The 21,432-nt window shown below is 38.3% G+C and overlaps 1 protein-coding gene across 2 annotated transcripts; it reads right to left on the reverse strand.

Moving 5' to 3' along the window:
* Positions 1 to 1,345: 1,345 nt before the first annotated feature.
* AGA (aspartylglucosaminidase) lies at positions 1,346 to 17,163 on the reverse strand. 2 transcript variants are annotated; one of them, XM_065695083.1, is made up of 9 exons: positions 17,064 to 17,163; positions 14,906 to 15,059; positions 14,119 to 14,231; positions 9,309 to 9,421; positions 8,294 to 8,405; positions 6,402 to 6,477; positions 5,478 to 5,585; positions 3,231 to 3,364; positions 1,346 to 2,402 (listed from the first exon to the last, which is right to left on the reverse strand). In XM_065695083.1, exons 1-9 carry the CDS (start codon positions 17,110 to 17,112, stop codon positions 2,302 to 2,304), a joined length of 960 nt encoding a protein of 319 aa, XP_065551155.1. In that variant the 5' UTR covers positions 17,113 to 17,163; the 3' UTR covers positions 1,346 to 2,301. The 2 variants fall into 2 exon arrangements, with proteins under 2 accessions (XP_065551155.1, XP_065551147.1); XM_065695075.1 differs by lacking the exon at positions 17,064 to 17,163 and adding an exon at positions 16,899 to 17,028.
* Between the last annotated feature and the right edge of the window lie 4,269 nt (positions 17,164 to 21,432).

Below are 21,432 nucleotides of genomic sequence, written 5' to 3' on the forward strand. Positions count from 1 at the left end.
TATAAAGCAATCAGCACCACTGTTATTTTTACCTTGTGAAGAGACAATAGTCTCTACTGTTTATATAATATTACTTGTTGATCCCATCCAAAAGCCCAACCTTGAATTCTCTGAACATGTTATTTATTCCCGGTTGAGGCCGTTACAGATGAAAGGACATTATTTCCATGGTAAGCTACAACAGTGCTATCACAGGGAAGTTTTCTTCACTAAGTGATACAAAACATTGTCAGGGTTCATATAGATTACCTGATGAAAGAACAGTTTAGTGCCACGCAAAAACATAATGAGAGTATAAACTTACAAATACAAAATTCCTTGAAATTGGATAAGATTATTTTTTTTCCCAAAACCCCAGGAGAAACTGTTGAAGAGTTTTTGTTTAGTTTTGGCAACAGTTTGTTCTTGTAAAAATCTTTCTTAAAAAAATTCATCTTTCTGCTACGCATAACAGCACAGCACTACTGCTAACAACCTGCAAACAGATATTTTAAAGACAAAAATGTTAAGCACAATATTTTTTTAATTCAGAATTCTGTCCAGAACATTGGAATGGTACATTTATAAGTTTAATGTATAAATAATATACTGTCGATTTAAAAATACATTAAAATAGTTTACACAAACTAACCCTTCCACTTATTAGAATTAATTCAGAATCACAAAGCAACCTACATTGTTAAACCACATGTAGTCATGCATATGTCTCACAGAGACAAGTAATTTTGCTCTCACATACAGATGCATTGTTAGAATTGTAACAGTGACCTCAGGTACACTGTTACAGAGCACTCATTACCTCCAGTGGTATACACTAGCTAGCACACTAGAAAGCCAGCCAAGGATGTTTCCCATCTCTTTCAGAAATGAATCCTGGTGAACTCAGCTGCAGCAGTTTGAGACGCTGCCACTCAGCTGCCCATACTGAACCTTCTATGTTGATGATCCACAATGTTATCTCCAAAGTTAACAGTCACTGGGATTTTCTTAATCTATCTGCACTTGATTACTTGAGTTATCTGAAGATACAGCAGCCATGGTAGATATGACAGGTAGAAAACTTATCTTAAGCCACTAGAGATATATTCGGCAAGGGCTCCTCTGACAAAAGCTTGCTGTAGCCTACAGTGAACTCTGTGCTACAAGATGCTCTGAAGATCCAGTGACAGAAGTGAATCCTCCAATAAGTTACTTTGTTGATTAAGTTCAGCAGCAGGGAATTACAGACAGCTATTCCAGTTTGAATGTTTTTTTCCATCTTTTAAAGATACCAACTTGGAGCATAAGGCAACAATCATTCTAAGGCACAGCACACAAGCAACTAAGCAACCTTACTTACAAATGATACATTAAGGTGTGCTTTTATTACCCAATAATTTTATTTAAGTAGACAAAGAATAAATCAAGTTTATAACAAGACACTTATTTTACCTGCTCCCCCCTTTAACTTTTCATAGCCCAAGTTTAGCAAAGATTCAATCAAATGACCAGCAAGACTCCAAGTTAAGAATCAAACATCTTCAAATACCCGTGGAACAATCCTCAAGATGCTGAAGTTCTATTACAAATTAATCCTGGTATCTAGACACAGAAAGTGACAAACCCAGCTTTATCAGCCGTAGCTAACTCTCATGCTCTAGGTATTCAACTGTTCCTTTGCAGGTGTAAATGTGCCATAGGGAAAGTGCACAGCATATTAAGGACAAGGAAATCACTGTGATTAAGATTTATAACTTAACTTCCACTACATAAAACAGGTGACAAGAAGGTTTTGAACTGTCTTCCCATCCAGTCAGAGTCAACACAATACTCCTTGAAGGCTTGTGCTACTAGGGATGTTTGGATGTCCTCTCTATTCAAATGTATTTTCAGCTGTCGTGAAACAAGCTAAAAAGATCCACAAGGAGATGCTCCTTACTTCTTAATTAAAGCTTCAAAATAGTCTCCACTACTCTTCAAACCTCTTTCCTTGCTAGTCAGCATTTGCAAGCAATTTCCTTTTCAAAAGAAATAAAAACCTGGACTGTCTTAGGCAATTTTTATCAAAATAAGTCTCATGCGTAGAGGCAGAGACCTTCCTACTCCCCATCCTTTCAGATTTCTGCCAAATACGTTACCAAATGGCAAAGCTAAGGTCCAGTTCAGTGGTTACTATTCATCACTTCTGGCTACTTAGCTCTCACAAAACCAAACAGAACATAAGAGCCATTAGACCTTGGAATAACCATTTTAAAAAGCAGCATCTAGGGAAGCTTAGCACTTTCCCTGTCTTAAATTTAGATGTTAATATGACAAAAGAAATTAAATGCAATCTACTACTTGCTCAGTTGGGTGACTTAGCAAAGGACTAGAAACCATGAAGTGAAACTGAGTGAATCCTGGAATTTTATTACACGCAGCACCTAGGAAAGAAAGAAAAAAAGTGTAAATTGCTGCATTTAAGATTAGTGTCTTTGTTATTGTACTTTATCATCTAAAGACCCAGTTACTAATTCTACTACAATGGCGTAATTGTTCTTTACAATCTGTTTAACTCAAGACACCTTGAAAGTACCGAATTTTAAGTAAAAATACAGTGCTACTGACTGCTGCAGAGCAATTAATGCCCTTATAATACAATTTGAAACAGCAACACAAGTTAGGAAAATCTCTCTCTTTCAATCCTGATTAACTTAATGAGTTCCTCCAACACTAATCTCTTAAACACAGAACTATGGGAAATAAGAGATCAAAGAACAGCAATAAGCAGTCTAACTAAATAAGCCATGTTGATTAGCAAATTGTATTTCCTACTGATCTAAGAGTTCACTAATGAGATGCCTGGCACAGTGACTGATCTTGGAATGCTTTGAAGCTATGCTTAACTTTCACATTCTCCCTGCCTTATGCCATATCTAGGCGAGGCATAAACATTCTTTTTTAAAACCTTCAAATTAATCATACATAGTCCAGGAAAACACATAAAGGTTGTAAATATTTTTGATTTTTTACGAAGACTTCCAAAAATTTTGTGGATGTCTACGACATCAAAATACAGAGGAAAAATGAAAATATCTCAAGTCCACACTAGGACACATCTGCCCTGCTAACCAGCATTTGATATTATGAATGGCCAGTACTGCTGCAGTTTTCAAAGAATAAAGACTTCTTTTTCAAAATCCACTTCTGGTTTTGTACTTCTGTGACCTAATTAGGGTCAACAAGCTTTGTCTGTTAAGGAAAATACATACCATAGCTTCCAGTTCTATTGGCACATATGACAGCACCAAAGAACTTTGGAGCATACTTCTGGATTCTGGAAATAACTTTCTGACAGGCTACTGTTGGGTCTGTTCCCATTCTCATATATTCCACAGCTTGATAACTGAAAGAAAAACAGTTATGACACCCAGACAGTTAGCCATACTGAGATTATATGTTCTGAAATACCTTTGAAAGACATTTATTTCTTTGAATAATGGAAATACATAATAAATAATCTTCATCCAAACTTCATATTGGCAATTATTACTCAAGTTCTACATGAACTGTAATTCAAATAAGACTTAAAAGGGGCTGCAAGATGTCCTCTGTACCATCTATCATTCTAGGGCAGGACTAAACCTGGGATAATGCTCTCATCATCTGCAGTAGAAGAGGCTAAGCAACAGATCAGTTAAAGAACTGCACAGAAGCAGCTAAAGAGTTAGGGGCTTTTATTTTTCACTGTGTGATTAAGTTTGGCATAAAAAGGTCTGACTAGTTTTCAAAAAGGCAAATGCCAAGGTACTTTTCTGAAGAAAACTGACCTCTGACATTACTGATCAATTACTGGTTTCAGTACACATTAAAAAAATTGTCCAGAAAAAAAACTTCAGTTTCTGGAAACCTCAGAATTGACCCATTTTCTTTATTTCACGAACATGAAGGTACAATGTTTTGATCAAGACTTTGAGCTGCTTTCTGTATTTTTGCAAACCAATTTAAAAAGAAATTTACTCGAAATGGAAGAGAAATCAAGATGAATTTCTTTGTATCTACAGTATCATTAGGCAAATAAACACATGGGCATTGTCTGAGATGAATCAGTTACATTTCCAAAATGTGCTCAGAGGGAAAAAAGTTACTTTTGTTGTCATTTTCTTTCAGATCCTGAAGACTAGAACACATAATGTAACTTACAAGCAAGCAACACTAGATTTTGTTTTGATGAAGGATGCATATACCAAAACCAACTCATTACACTAAGACTCATCTACAGGTAACATTAACTACAGATGTTATCAAAGTACCATGTAAGAGAGCTTTCCTTACAATTTAAGGCTCCCTATTATCTTAGATTTAGTCTAACAATCAAATAGGTTCAAGTTATCTAAAGATAACCATCTGAATATAAAGCTGTATTTCACAAGTGTCTCTTCACTAATCAAAAACTCTGTAAGATGTTACTATCTCAGAGAAGGCAGACAGAAAATACATTTAACATTTCCTTCATTTCTGGCAAGTCAATTCTATTATTTGTTTTCATGTGGGAATATCTAATAACATGGACTTAGAAAAGATCTGTATCTACAAAGAACCTGTGATTAACCATCTAGTCTGAGTTGTTTTCTAAAACCCACTGGTGCCAACAGAAAATGTTTCAAGCATTAAAGCCAAATCCTTCAGACTGCTAAACTGTAATGTAAGCTTTTATTGATTAACCTCATCGTGGAGCTCAACTCAATACTGCTGTTGGTATCTGATACCTCAGGATAATTCGTGAGGTTGTCAACTGGCTTGTATTTCAAGGCTGACTTGGAACAGACGGAAACTCAGTGAGGACACTTGTAAATATGCAACAAACTAGTGAGAGTTTTTAACTGCCAGTTTCAGAAAAAGAACCCAAGGAATATGAAGACCACTGCTATATATTCCTTCAAGCATCAGTGCCTATTACTTTCAGCACAGACTTCCGTAAGTCATTCCTGCTGAGACCAACTTGCAAGAATGATTGTCAAAACTCAGTCATGAAAACACCCATATTTTACGTAGGCTATGCAACCAAGATGACAGCACTAAAACACTCTTCCAGTTTCAAATTAGATGCAATTATACAGGATTGTTACAGTGACACCTTCCCACCCTCCCAAGAAATCTGAGACTCACCCCTCAACCTTCCTGCAATTTATAAGGCTTATTTCCCACACAATAAAACATTTGTACAAGAAACCTAATCAGTTCTGTTAAAGAGTGTGCAAGTTGGGGATATACTCATTACCTGGTGCCTGCTTGCTCAACAGTGTGGCAGTAATAAGGGATCTGTCATCAAGATATTTAAGAAGTCATTTAAGACAGATCATAAGGATGACCTGATTGTACTGCTGTTCTTTCCCCTTCCATTCCCTCCTTTACTCCCACTTCAGCAGCTAGTAAGATAGACTTTTTAATCAATTAGTTCATTTTCTGAGTTCACATTTTACTAGAGAAAAATAGCAAAGCCTGCCCTAAGGACAAACCTGGGTAAGAAGCGCATCATTATGTCACCATCCCCAGTGGCTGCAGCTCCGCCTGCTGTGCTATCTGCATAGGATCCTGCTCCAGCTATCGGAGAATCTCCTACACGGCTGTAGTGAAAAATGGAAAAAAAACAGCAAAACTTGGAAACTACAGAAAATGGTAATTTAATAATTCAAGTGGGATTGCACTAATGTAATAGCTCTTGGCCTCATATTGGCAAGTTCTTGTAACCTGGGCATACTTTTAAGTTTGTCAACCTTACTGCCACCAGCTGAGTTTAGTGTTAAACTCACAAGAGAACAGAACAGGTAAAGAGGTCACTCCACTGCAGTCAGAAGTCTTGTCTTAAAACTACCAATAAAAGTGATCTGTGATAACCTGACTGACCCAAGGCTTAATCCACCTCCAATGCACAACTGTTTGTTATTATACTGACTGTTGTCTGGGCAGTAAGGTTTAGCCAGTGGGCAACAGTAAGCAGCCGGGGACATTAGTATGTTCAATAACTTGGTGCTAAATCCGTAAGTTGTCTGACTTGGTTGACAGACAAGATTCCTATCTGGGTAGAAAAAAATCTCAAAGACAAAATACAAGCCTAGGGCTCTGATTCTACATGCACTTCTTCGGAGACTATGCACCTCTCCAAAATGCTTATTTGTCTCTGGTGCCATGCCTTACAAGTTGACTTGCAACTGTGCCAGTTATTTGTGTCTCTGTATGGTAAATTAAGTGAGCTGAAAAACTAGCACTCCCTCAAAGACAAACATCTTGCAACAGTTTCCCAGTATTGGGATTTGTGGCGATGCCCAGAAATAAGCAAGGCCATTTTGTGATCACTGCAGTCTAAAACATAACCCTTATATAAGCTTAATGTAGCAAATGAGACAGGAAAAGAGCTTTTTTGTAAAATCAGAGATACTAACCCTGGAATTTTGTGGACTGCGCCATTAGTAGATGTCCCAGAAACAACAGTTCCACTCCCACCGATTACAATCATACCTAAGTTTTCAACAAGGATGAAACACATTCTGAAACAGTCCTAACGAATTTATTTAATTAGCACTATGGTATCAAATAAACCACAATACCCAGACTTTTCAAACTACCGATATCCTTAGAGAAGCCATACTCTTAAGGAAGTTCTTCTTAAAACACATTTGGAAACTTTCTGGATGCATTACAAGAGCTCAAAAAGCAATCTTTAAAAGTGAGTGCCACACTGTTCAGAGCTGTACATTACTGCTGCCCAAGCAGCTAATGTCTCCTGATACACACCTGTTTTAACCAGTAGATAACAAGTACCTGGTATATCCTGCCCCAGTACCACCAGAACAACAAAGCCTAGAAATTATAAATGGTCCTTTAGGGAGACTCAAAGGGGAAAAAAAAAAAAAAAAAAGAAGGGGGTGGGGGGGGGTGTGTGTCAGAAGAATGAGAAGGATGAGCTTAAATTTCACAGATGGTGACAGACTGCCTACCAAAGTTAACAAGAATTACATGGCAGGCAATCGGATGTGTGGATAAGCCTACTCCTTGTTAATTTTGTACTGATAAGGAAGGCACTGCCTCATATTACAGAAGTTTAGATTGACACTTGTAGCAGGATTTCGGATCAGCTGCTTCTCTGTAGAGTAAGACTTCACCTCTTTAAGAGAGAGCAGAAACGGCTGCTAGGATCAAACTCCAGTGCAAGTCAAGATCCAAGAAGCAGAATTCAAAGAACTGAATTCTGGTTCTCTGACCTCAATAAGCACTACCTCCTTCTCACAGAAAAGATTCCTGACCATCAGAAGCTGAAAGCATAGAGGCACTGACTCTACAGCCACCAATAGCCTCTGCAAAAAGCCTGGAAGGGCATCTGTTTCTACCAACTTCCAAAATGCTTTGTGAATGAAGGTTCTTCTCAAAATGTGTTACTCAAGGATATGATTCATATATAAAACAACAGGGTGGAAGAACTTGCAGTATAAATGTAAGCACCATCATTTACAACAAAACAGCTTAGGACTACTTAATGATACCCAAATTCCTGAATTGTTCTTAGCAGATTCTCCTCATCCTGACATTCCATGATTTCTGAATTTTCTAGCATTGAAGACTGTATATCCCAGTAAAGAAAGCTACCTACGAAATCAAGAATTTGGTAGGTTGCCTGACTTCTGTAGACAATTTGTTATTAGGAGTGCGGATTGGAAGCAAAGAAGAAATAATTTGTTATTTCTTGGTATTGCAAATACTGTCAAGCAAAAGTTCTGAATTGCTAAACTGAGAAAAATCCAGATGAAACCAAGGAGTGCAAGCTTCAAGACTAAAAAGTATAAAGTTTTGGAAGACATGAACCTTAACTGCTCCACTCTTATGTCTGATCTGATCATTAATCACTTTATAGGCTTGTCAATTAACAGTCCTCTATCAGTAAGCTCTTAGAAGTTTTTGGGACTACTACTGCTAACCTGTTTTAAGCATAGTAGACTTTCTATAAAATTATTTAGACAAAAGCCAGAATAGAAGAAAAACGAAAGCAATGACTGTTCAACAAACACTGCTTTTGGATGGCAACAGGACTAACAGTTTACTCATTTCTTCCATCACTGCAAAGCCTTTCAAGTTGGTATGACAACTACAGGGGAGACTTAAGTTAACCATAATCAAGATAAATATTTTTTATCTTGATCAGTTTTCTAAGCATCCATAGCTGCCCAAGAAATTAAGACAAGGTATCTGAGGGAAAAGTAGTAGGGCATTGAACAAAAGCTAAGGTGGAGGAATGATGAAGAAAAAATACATCACCATCAGAGTTACCAAAAGTTGTTACCAATAGTATCATGATTATGAAAACTTCTTCGTGAGATCTGTTCTTCTTTGTAAGTTACTTTTTCAGGTCGTTTGTATGGTCCACAGGATTTTGAAGAGTCTGGTATCACATTCTGTAAACATTTTGTGATTTGCATGAATAATATATTATGCTTCATTATAGATAAATTTAAAAACACCACAGTCAATACCTGTAATCTACCACATAGGTAACAGATGCCCAATACCTAAATTACACAGATGTACTGAAATCCCACAAACTGATTTGCTTAAAGAATAAAGAATGGCTTCTAGTATTATGCAGTTACAAGCTTTTCTTACTAAAGTTACGTTAAAATTAAAGATTCTCCTCTGCTCCATTGACTGATAAAAAAAAAAAAAGCTCACTTCATTGAAACAAAGAAAATTTTCGAGCTAAAAGCCAGCCAGCTGAACTGAGCTTGTTCTACTAATGTCAAGATATTATTGTCAAGTCAGTATCACAGTCATCACAGTCAAGATATTTTCCCAACTGGAAACCACAATATATACTGAAGTAAAATGGTTCAGCAATGCAGCATTTAATAGCCAAGAAACAAGACAGCATACAAACATGTAGAAATTTGTAACACCAATCCAAAACCAAACAAAAATCCAAACAGGAGAGAAATCTCACCACAACAGGCAAGTTTAACAGACAGCTGCATTAATGTGATGTGTTCACAGGTTTGCATAAAGCCTCGCTAACTTTTTAAGAACCTTAATTGCCACCATAAGATTTTCTTATAGAAATTTATAAATGCATCAAAAAAAATATACACTCCGCCAAGGCCAAAACCAGCAGGATCCAAGAAATTAAGAGCTAGACACATACTCTTGCTGAGCCTACCAAGTGCTTGGTAATTCCAAGCTTGTTCATTTAATATGCAAAACTTCTTTTTTCTTCACATGTAAAGCACAACTTCAATATAAGCTGAAAGAGGCAATGCTGCATTACTGACTTCCTAAACCCCACTTTTACCACCACCACAATTTACCTTCCAGTAATTTGGCTGACAGCTTTGATTAAGCCACTCTGAATACACCAAAAGAGATTTTTGGGTAGTTAAATCTTCATATGGAAACCCCATTCTTACAGCAAACAGGGAGGCTTGAAAAGCAACAACAAAATCAAAACCATTAATTTATTCATATGGTTATAATATTTTATGATAATGCATTCATGTAATGTTATCTAGAAATCAAAAATTCTATATCCTCTACAGAGATAAGAAATATGTCTTCAGGGAGCAGTACTAGCCATTATAGTAATGTACAACTGCAGTAGCAAACTCTCCCTTCACTGGCAATATCAAATTTCCTCAATTCACTGTAACTATGTTAACATATGTAAGTTTTAGCATTGAAAGAGAAACAGATTCAATTCTGTTAATCAACTGAACACAAATAACCTGAAGCAAGAGTGGCCTGGGCTGTGTGTGTCACAGAAATATTTATTATACAAATAACAGTATATTTTCCTTAAAAATCTAGTCTTCTATGAAACACAAGTAACAGCAGCACATTTACCACCAAAACACTGATACTTGCAGAAATTAATCCACCAGCTTACATATTACACTTCTTCCTTGCAGTTTGAAAAGTGAAACAGTCATTTCCTTGTTTTGAAAATTAATATAGTATGTGTCAAGAGAGCAAAAGAAATACCAACACAAGCAATGAAAGAATGCTGCACTTCAAAGAATGGCTCTTCTCATTAGGGAAAGGGAAACGAAAAAAGATCAACTACTCTTTCATCTTTTAGTTGTAGATACATTTGATATTACCAAGTAACAGATACTGTTGCTAGATTCAGGTGCCCAAATTTGTATTAGCAGTCCTTGATAATAATGTCGCTATAACATGCAGCTGAACAAGCTTCGCCAGTTCAAGAATTAAGAAAAGCCTTCAGTTATTTCTGGACATATTTTCTATGTTTTTCTTTAAAACTGACACAGTTAAATCCTCTTTGCACTCAAAGAAAACTGACAGCTTCAATTAAACAAAACAGGCAGCTCTGGTGTTTCTTCTTGTTTGGTTGGTTTTTGTTTTGGGGGTTGTTTTTAGGTTAAACTTGTGCTTGTGCATATTTGTCAGTCATACCTTCATGGCTTCTAAAGCCTTGTTTCTATTCTGGGAAGCAGAACTGGTCATCTTTACTCCCTGAACTGTTTACTTGGATAATTGGTCTAAGTATTGCTAGGAGACAAAGGGAAAGGGTCAGGCATACTGTGATTATGAAACTTTCCTATCTGTTGGAGACAAACTTGAAAATTTCTTGGCACATGATAAACTAATTCTTTGCTTCCTCACTTGTAATCATTCTGCATTAAATGTTCCTCACCAGATTCAGTGCGTATACATGGCCTCTATCGCCGATTTTTCAAGACTTGTCCTAAAGAAATCAGGCAATGAACAGAGAAAGCAGTTCTTTTAACAGTGCAACTCTGATCAGTGTGGTTATCTGTATCTGTTCAACAAAAGCTACACCATGGCTAACTAGGAAACTACACGCTGGTCATCCTCACACTGATTACTCAGATGATTGAACAATGAAGCCTGGACACCATTTCTGAGCATGTGAAGGACAAGAAAGCGATTGCGAGTTGTCAGCATGGCTTCACAAAAGGGAAGTTGTGGTTGATCAGCCTGATAACCTTCTATGATGAAACAAGTGCTTTGGTACATGAGGGGAGAGCAGTGGATACTGTCTACCTTAACTTCCACATCAAAGGCTTTTGACACTGTCTCCCATAAGATTCTCAAAGAGAAGTTGATGAAGTACAGACTGGATGAAGGCCCAAACTGAAGAGGGTGTTTGGTGATCAGTAGTATGAAGTCTAGAGCCAGTAACTACCAGCGTACCGCTGGGATCAATACAGGGTCAAGTACTGTTCAGTATCTTCATTAATGACCTGGACAAGGGGCAGCACACCTTCACCAAATTTTGCAGATAATACAAAACTAGGAAAAGTGGCTGAAGCTGGGACTGTTCAGCCTGGTTCAGGGAATCTCATCAGTGTATAAGAATATCTGAAGGGAGTGTGTAAAGAAGATCAAGCCAGGCTCTTTTCAGTGGTATGCAGTGACATGAAAAGAGGCAATGGGCACAAACAGAAACATGAGAAGCTTCCTCTGAACAACAGGACATGCTCCTGCACTCTGGGGGAGTGACAAGGTTGCTCAGAGGTTGCGGAGTCTCCATCTCTGGAGATATTCGAAAGCCATCTGGAAATGGTCCTGGGCAACCAGTTCTAGGTGGCCCTACTTAAGGAGGGAGCTGGACCAGAAGACCTCAAGTCCCTGTCAATGTCAACCACCCTATGATTCTTACCTAAACTTCATTTTTTTGAGTCAATGTAAACAGAACTGAGAAGACTATTCAGGTGTCATGGCACTTACAAGAGATGCCATCAGTACTTTTAACACTGAAAATTAAAATTTCATGTTACTTCCATTAAAATTTTACTGCCAGAAACAAGGTACATGTCACACATTTAAAAATGATCAGCTAAACAAAATGAATGTGTGCCACAGCTTGCCTCCTCCTCTCTAGTGTGAGCTTCTGAAAGAAATTATATTTTAGGAAACGGGCAGACTTTCCTGGATTACATCACTAAATATATTTGAATAAAAGTATAATTTAGTTATTTGGAAAAAAATAAAGAATAACCTCAGCGATTCTGCATCTGGAATAGAAAAAGCCTGCAGAGATTATATATATTTATATTAAAAGGATTTACTATTCTAGCAAGCTTTTCTGGTGAAAATGTTCACATTTTCATTTAGAAAATAAACTATCATGTCTCTCACACACTGATTTGAAGGTCCAGATGTATTCTTCTGAAGTTATGGCTCCATTTTTCTCTTTACCAATTTTTGCTTGGTAAAGACAACTATATTTTCCTTTATCCAAGTTCCTATTTCTACAGAAAATACATGCATTCAGAACACTATTCTTTCTTAATTTCTCTCTGTTTTGATTAATTCACAAACGTTTATGCCCTGTCCAACCTAGCCTTGAACAGTTCCAGGGATGGGGCATCCACAGTTTCTCTGAGCAGTCTGTTCCAGTGTCTCACCACCCTCATAGTAAAGAATTTCTTGCTAATGTCTAATCTAAATCTACCCTCCTTCAGTTTAAAAACATTCCTACTTGTCCTGTCATTACATGCTCTTGTAAAACATCCCTCTCCAGATTTCCTATAGGCATCCTTTAGGTATTGGAAGGCAGCTATAAGGTCTGCCCAGAGACTTCTCCAGGCTGAACAAGCCCACTTTGCTTATCTTGTCTCCATAGCAGAGGTAATCCAGCCCTCTGAGCATCTCTGTAGCCCTCCTCTGGACTCCCTCAAGCAGGTCCACATCCCTCCTCTGTTGCTGGCCCCAAAGCTGAATGCAGCTGAATTACCTCCCTTGACCTGCTGGCCACACTCCTGATGCAGCCCAGGATACAGTTGGCTCTGTGGGCTGCAAGCGCACACTGCCTGCTCATGTTGAGGTTTTTGTCAACCAACACCCCTAAGTCCTTCTCCTCAGGGCTGCTCTCAATCCAGTCCCCACCCAGCCTGTCTTTATGCTTGGGATTGCTCCACCCCAGGTGTATGACCTTGTACTTGGCCTTGAACTTCATAAGGTCTATGTTGGCGCACCTCTCAAGACTGTCAAGATTCCTCTAGATGGCATCCCTTCCCTGCAGCATGTCAACCGCACCACAAAGCTCGGTGTTGCTGGTAAACTTGCTGAAGGTGTAAGGGGGAAAAGGAATATGATGAGCACTTCTTTGTCCTCTCCTTAACACCTGACCAATTTCTTTTTCAGCATCACCTGTGAGATCATTCTTATCAAAGCCATTTGTAACCTAGTCATGGCCAACTGCTCAAATGAAATAGAATCTGCAAATCTCAATCTCTCTTTTCAGACCTCCTGTCAAACATTGTCTTCACCTCCCTCTTCACCTGCCCTATTTCACTCCATCAAGAAACTACTGTTGCACTTATTTCTCTATCATTCTGTACATGTTAATTCCCTCAAGAATCTTTAATCTTTTCTTAGTAGTTTCAAACCACCTACCCTTAATGCTCAGATGCCAATTTCACACTGACCTTCACATTTCTTTCTGAACAGGCAAATACATTTTAAAAGTCCTTAACTGTGAGCCAAATAACCTTCCACTCACTACTCATATACCTCCCTCGAATGTACATCTCTTCTGAAACCAGTATTCTTCTAACAGCAGCAGCTCGTATTTGAAAAGCTCAACTACTCCTCCAGTTTGCTAATGCTCTTTTGCTGTGCATAGGAGTACAACCCCTAATGCAGTTTTTTACATTCAAATTCTCACTTATATTTTTAAACTGTGAAATAAATAGTCATACTGAATACATATTAGAATAGTAAAATCTAACTCTACAGTCTATTAAGTCTGTTATTTTTTAGAAAAAGTTGCTTCATGGTTTTAAATTAAATGTTTACAATTAACAGCTGCTACAGTGCCTCGTATCAAATCATCTTTGATACCTTTGATATCAGTGGTATTAGCAAAGCCTTGGGATTACAGGTTAACATTTGCAAATAAATTGGTGGAAAGACCACAAAATCGTGTTTTTCTTTTAATGTCCCAACAGTGAACAACAACTTAATTCATTCACATGTAATAAGATGGTAAACACTTCCAAATTATTTGAATACTCATTTGATTGTCAGGGAATCCTTCCTCCTATATTACCCAGAGTAACATACAGCAATTTTGGCAGGAAGTATTGTAAGAAAAAGGTATGTTTTGAAGACAGTTAAAGGGATAGTTACCTGATTCTCCCACTAATAACGTATGCTTAGTGTATTCCATGACTTTTCGTGCTACGCTGATTGCATTTTTCACATGTCTGAGATCTGCAACTGCTCCAACTTCCATGGTGTTGCTGTAACAAAAAATATTTAAACTTATTAAAAATACAAGAATAATTGTACACTTTTATCAGACCAAATCTGTTCTCATCTAAATTAGAAAGCTTACTCTTTTAACATACCGCTTTAATTGTTCTATGCCATAGACAGATGACATCACTAATCTAGTAGCAAACTACATCACTTGTGGGAAAAACTTTGTCCTATATTGTTCTTTCACAAGCATGGGGATAAGGCCAACTAACAGTAACTCAGTCCAGAGTAATATTTTCAGTGGAATAACTATTTTATTACATAAACTTATATTTATGCAATTATATAATTGCATATAATTGCAATTACTCTTTAATCACGGCAGCTTTAAATGGTAAAAAAAGCACTAAATACAATTGCTCCAGAAGTGAAATATTTATGGAATGAATGTAAAGGGAAAGCTTACAATGCTACCAACCATCTACTTTGCGAGTGTGATATTTAGAGCTAGATTACTGCACTGCATAAAGATTCAACAACAAACATGCTTAGCTACTCCTCCACTAATTAAGTATTTTCCTTCGCTTCACACGTTTACATGTAACTTTGTCCTGTAGTCAGCAATAAATCAGCAAGATCTCTGTAACAACAGATTTTACATTAAAATGTGCAAAAAATAATGGGGATCATTCTTTTCCCTATGTAGTTTTCTTACCCATTCATAATCATTGCATCCAGTGTTGTTTCTCCACTTTCATCCGGACTTCCTCCGTACCCCACACTTCCATCACACTGGTCGATCTCACACTGACCACAGCCTCTCTCAACTGCATCCAGCTCAGAACCTCCCAACTGCAATACTCCCCAAGCTGTAATCAACACAAATAATTAACTGTCACTAGTGAAATATCTCCACTACTGCTTTAAAGAATGTTTTAAAGATGGACATAATGCAAAGGCACTATATAAGTGGGTAAAGCAAGTAAATTGTAACTTATAGGTGAAATAAAGTCAAAATGTTAATACATTCAAAAGATTATAAAGCATTATTTTTCTAAATACTATTCTTCTTGCATATCTGATTAGTGCTTCTGACTGAGAAACTGAGCTTCTTTTTTCTGACTGAGAAGGCCTTTACTAACAGTCATCACAACTTCCGTACATTAAATAACCTCCTCATTTGAAAAGAACCAACTATTGCTTTATCACTGCTTATTTAAAACCCTCTGGCGGTGGGGGAGGAAGAGGGAAGCAAAACTTTTATCTCAAAATAAAAAGCAAAAGTTATAATAAGCAGCCCTCAAAAGCTTCATATGAGAATACAGTGTCCAGCTGCAGAATAAAAGATCTAAACCATACAGTGATATAAAAGATCTAAAATTTTATCACTAAGAACAAAAAGAAAGTGGAAACAATATACAAGAAATTGGTCTCCACATTCTCCTGTTCAATCATTTAGTCTTCTGCTGTTCAGGATCTAGCTCATGGTGCTGTTTCGTAAGACATAACAGACATGCCAAACAACATGATTTGAATAAGTTGAGCCTGAAGCTGGCACATGTGACATTTCACAAGGCTGGACCTCAGGCAAGATTTTCTGACATACTGAGCTTGCTGCCACTGACAGCAGCAATCCTGCTTGCTCGTCCTTGTGCTCCCTCATCTGCCAGAGCCAGCACAGGGGAGGCAGGAGAAGCAATACAGCCCAGCTCTTTTTGGCAGAAGCAAGCAATTACACTGTCTCTACCATCTCAAGAAGCCCCATCTTTACAAATGCTGCATGCAACTGCATGAAACTACCTACACCAAGGAAGAAGGAGGACAAAGAGCATCCAACTCCTCTACTAAAGACTCGCCTGTCTTTATTATAAACTCCAGTAAGGAGTACCACTCCATGCCCTACTACCTTTATTGCTGTAAGTAACCTTAACAAGAGCTTTCAAAAGCTGCAAAGCAAGAGCCATGAAGTTTTCATGACTGCATTTCACTTCTGACTTATATAAGGTTTTACAGGTAACCCATTTCACTAATAAAGTTTCCATAATATGTGATTACTTACAACTCAACTATGATAAAATAGCCTGAGTCTTTTAAATTCAGTATCCACAACTAATTTATGTTGCTATACGAAAACCTGCTTTGACTGCCAATAACACATCACAATGCAACACATCACAAAAAACGACAGAGCTCCAAAAATACTATATTAAGAACTCTATAAATATTTGAAGGGCACAATTAAAAACATATTATTAGCAAAAGAATGCTTTTAGTCTAGCTTTTCCACAGCCCAGAACCCCCTCAGCTTCCCTCTTATTTTAAAGACATTTTTCCCAACCTCGAAAGCTAAACCACTTTCTTGCCGGCTGTCAAGCAACACCAGTGCTCAGACACAACGCACCAACGCACAGGCATCCCAGGGGCCTGGCCCCTTCCCACAGAAAGGCACTACGACGCCCCTAGACCCGCCGCAGGCCCTTCCCAAGCAGGCAGAGAAGCATTTCACACCGGGACTCGGCCTGCCCCGTGAGAGTAGCACAGGCCCTCTGCAGCCGGGGCCCTGTAATAACGGAAGCCGGGTCACAGCCTACTTTCTACCACACATAACCACAGTCATGCTTAAAAGACTTCCAAGCCAACACGCAGAACCCCCGGGAGCCCCTCAGGAGGCCGGGACACCCCGCCCCACCCGGCCCCCCACCGGGCACCTGTCTCTGCGGCCTTCCTAAACGCCCAAGTGTTGATGACTACAGGCAGGGCGGCAGCCAAGGCAGCATCCGCCGGCTGCAACACGACGAGCAGGAGGGACGCGACCACCATCCACCGCCAGCGCCAGCACCAGCCCCCGCCACATGCCGCCACCGCCGCCATACCCCGCTCCGCACCGCCACGAACCGGACGGCGGCTACCACGCATGCGCATACTGCGGCGCAGAAATACGGCCCCTGGCGGTACTGGCCGTGCTGGAGGGTGTTGCTTGCCCTGGGGGAGTGGTGCGGCCGGTGGGGGCTATCCCATCCGCGGAGGGTGGGGTGCAGCCGGCCGGCTGAGGAACGGGTTTGTGGCAACGGAAAGCGTTTGCGCCTCCCGGCTAAGGCTAAGGCCTAGCGCAGATTAAAATGCCTCGTATATATTTATTGTATGCCTGGTGTGCTTTAAAGCCAGCATGTGTGTGTGGAGGTCACGGTAGCGAAGTGTCATGCCGGGGTGTTGGAGGTGGCTGTGGTAGTGGGTGGTGCTGGGGCTGAGTGGTGGGTGACAGCACAGACCCTGTGACAGCAGGGCTGTGGGGTTGGAGCACACCTGGTAAAGCATGTTCAAAAGCAATCTGCATGTGTGCTCACGAGATTCATGTACAGCATGCACCCTGCCAATACATGCATGTTTGCCAAAAGCGTCCCAATGGCATAGAGGCGTTTCTGTGAAACGCATTTTATGGTCTAGTGCAATGACAAGTGCAAGTTACATAACAAGTAATTTCTTAATTCTGTCCCTGCTGTTCCAGCTTTTCATTGTAAACCATTAGCGATATTTTAAAGCCATTTGACATGTTGCCATAGCAGTCTGACGTTGTCAGGTACATAGGCTCACCTGCTGCCAGCATAATGCACCAATTTGTGTTCGGGGCTGATTATGTTCAGTTACTGGTCATCAACAAGCTGCATTACTTTTGAAAAACATGAGAAAAGGTGGTTTCTGCTTCTACCGGAAGAAAAAGGTATAAAATATACTGGTTTTTTGTTCATTTGTTAGTTTTTTTAAGCTCATTCTCATTACTATTTTACAGTCTAATGGGCCAAACTCTATTACACTTCACCAGCAATGTCATTGCTCTTATATCTGAATTAAGAAGAGACACTTGGACCTTATGTGTGACAAGCTCAAGCTCGCAGGCATGCATAAATTGTAAGCCTACTTAAGCTGGTTTAAAAAGCCTGAAGCAATATTATTTTTATTATAACAAAATGATCCAGAGACTTTGGAATTCAATAGTTGTCACAAAAGAAATGCGGTATCCCTTATTTACCAAAGTAACAAAATAATAAAATACAGTATTGGTTTTGACTTTAGTAATAGCTTGGCCTTGGTTTCAGCCAGTTCCCAAAAGCAAAGCTGCAAGTAGTCTACAGAAACCTTTACTCATATAAATACTGTTAGCTGATTTATACCTGATATTACTGTTCTTATTTATGTCATGTATTTCTCTGTAAAGCTGTGCAAGAAGGAAAAAGGGCCAAAATATAGATCCAAGTTAAAGGAAAGAAAACAGAGGAAAATATTTTCAGGGAAGTAATTCAGTAGTCAGTGAAATGGAAAATATAATCAAGCATGTTCCTAAAATTGATACATTAACGATATTTTCCAAATATTGTTTTCTTTTAGAAAGACAAAATGGACCATTACGAAAGAAAAGCACTTTGATATGGGTGTCATTCAAATAAAAGTATTGACTGTGATGGTTGCATCTGCAAGCTGAACCTGCACAGCTGCAGAGAGAATATTTTGTACAACTTGAAACAGCATAACAGAATGCTTTGAAACCCATGTAGAAAGTCAGTTGTTTTGATTTCTGTGGTATGCTTTCTAACTGGCATTCAAATGTGAATGACTTCCAGCTAGACATAAATGCAATAATGAATCCATGCTTTACTGTATACTATGTTATTAAATATAATATATTTTTATACTAACTGTGGAAAAACTCACAAAGCAAAGACTGCTCTCAGATACAGTGTGTGAAATCAACACAAACACCAAGGTTGGTAAAACTGTTTTTACATGCTGAAAGCTGAGCAGAATTTGAGCAGTATCTGTCCAAGACAACTTTGCAAATCAGTTCTGTTACATCCATCTGGGCTCGATTTGCCTTCTGTCTCTGATATAAAGTATTTTAAAATTGGTCTTTGAATGTAAAACTTATTTGTATTTTTCTGAGAAGTAGCGGTTGGTTTATGTCAGTTTTTCCTGAATGGGCATTGAAAGTGTACCTTAATCTGTTTGCCTCTCAATACTTACTGTTACCTGTAGCTAAGATAAATGGTGATACCAGTAGACGTTTTTCTCTGAAGCTAAAAATCAAATAATTGTTTCCACAGCATTTTTTCTTCAAGTGCATAATATTAAAAGAATATTCTAGAGAAATAGTTCTGTGGACAAGGGATTAGTGAGAGGATCTATAACAGACAACACCGTGACTGACTGGCACTGGGTAATTAATGAAATACACAGGAGGAGATTCACCTCTTTCACTGAGAGTGTCTGTTCCTACGGTGTCCAAATTCTGACCTCAATTATATCTGTGTGACCTTATCTAGCACCATCTGTTCAAAAATGCATGCCTAGTTCCTTTTTGCTGTCTCAAATTTTCCCTAAATGTGCTTTGAAAACTGATTAAGTATTGCAGCTATATCTGTAATTTGTTTACATTTTAATCTTGATTTTGCTTATACTTTCTAATACTAACATACACAAAAAGCAAATCTGAGAATAATTTTCTTAGTAGAAACAATCAACCCTTCGATTACCATTTGCTATGGAAACTTAATATGGGTTTTTTTGTTGTTGTTGTTTTTTTTTTTTTTTGACATGTAACATTTTGAATCCATCATGCTTCTAATTAAAATATATTTTTAAATGACCCTGTGTTATGGGTTTCTGTTTTGAGTAGATTTGTGAAATCACCGTACTCTGTGGTTTTTTAATTCCTCTCTTTCTCTTTGGATCTCTTTTATGGCGTCTTACAATATTTATGTTCTCCCATTCACTGGTTGCATGGTGTTTCCATCACTTACCTGTTAAATCTTCTAGGAAAGACCCTTATGCCCTCTCTCATTTTCAAAGCTATTTAGTTATACATACCTGAATCCTCCAAAAAAAAATCAGCATCAGTGTGAGTTCTCTCAAAATGTGAAATGTTAAAATCACACAATTATCCAGACCTCTGCTTCCCATATTGTTTTCCTGGTTTCGTGTCCTCCACAACAATCTTTTCCCATGTGTTATGTGTTCTTTTGCTTTTACTGTAAGGTCTCTTGGGTATGGGTTATCATTTCATTTTAAGTATGTATAGCGCACAGCAGCAGTGTGTCCTAACTTAGCACTCTCTGATCCTTGACAATATGTTAATTAGCATTAATATCTATAATGAGGAAAAGTACAGATGCAAATTATAATAACCACACAGCCATCAATAGTAACTAAACAATAATAGTCATGTTTCCATTGATAAATTTGCTTTTGTTGCCACTTTTTTATCAGATTGCTAAGATACTTTCTTACTTTGTAACCTCAAAATAATTATTACATGTCACAGAACAATATGTTCTTGCACTATTATTTTGGCCTATTGTAGCATTCTGTCTCAAAACAAGTTATGTGTAATATATTTCCTAGTCATAATTGCTATACTGGTCCACTGCAGTAATAAAGTTGTCACATGGAACATGTAAAGGACCACTTTACATTGTCGGAACTGCCTTTTTTATTACAAGTCCTTGTAACTTTATGATGTCTTCATAAATGTGATCCATAGCAATAATAAAGTTGTTGGACAAATACAGCAAGTTACTGTTTGCTTCCCCCAAGTCTGAGAGTTATCTTGACATTGTTAAATGAGCATACTTAAAGTTTTCAGTGTTGAAGGGAAGGTAACCAGGAACTTGTATTATACAAATAGTATTTTAGAAATATGGCAACATACAATGTATACATCTATTTCAGGTGTTTCGAGTATGCCTACCAAATTTTTTAGAAGGGATCATTATTTATTTTGGATTACCTATGACTAGAGGGCATATCAACACTGCATGCAGCACTATGATGTTTTCAGTGTTAGCACACCCCAAAGCAGTAAGCAATTGCTTTGGGATGTAATTTACAATGTGTAAGACCCAACTTTGAAAAGAAATGTATGATGTCTGTGCATAGTGCTCTGCCCAAGTTGTTTTCTCTGTAGTCTTTGTGAGGACACACTAATACCATTCTGTGTTTCCCTATGTATTAGTCTGTACAAACAGAGCCCCAAGTTTTATACTGGCGTCTGTGTCTCATACTCAAGTTCATCCACATAAACCTTGCTGAGGTATCACAGCCCAATAGTGTTTGGTTTAAAGATGGCTGAAACATTCAGAAGGTAGATTTTAAGAACAGGACAAAGAAGTGGTAAAGAGGTAGTTCCTGCTCCATGATGTCTGAACTGGATGTATCCTCAGCTCTGCAGTGTTTCCAAATCATTGAAGAAGT

This window comes from Lathamus discolor, chromosome 1, assembly GCF_037157495.1.
Source record: "Lathamus discolor isolate bLatDis1 chromosome 1, bLatDis1.hap1, whole genome shotgun sequence".
NCBI classification, from domain to species: Eukaryota; Metazoa; Chordata; class Aves; order Psittaciformes; family Psittacidae; genus Lathamus; species Lathamus discolor.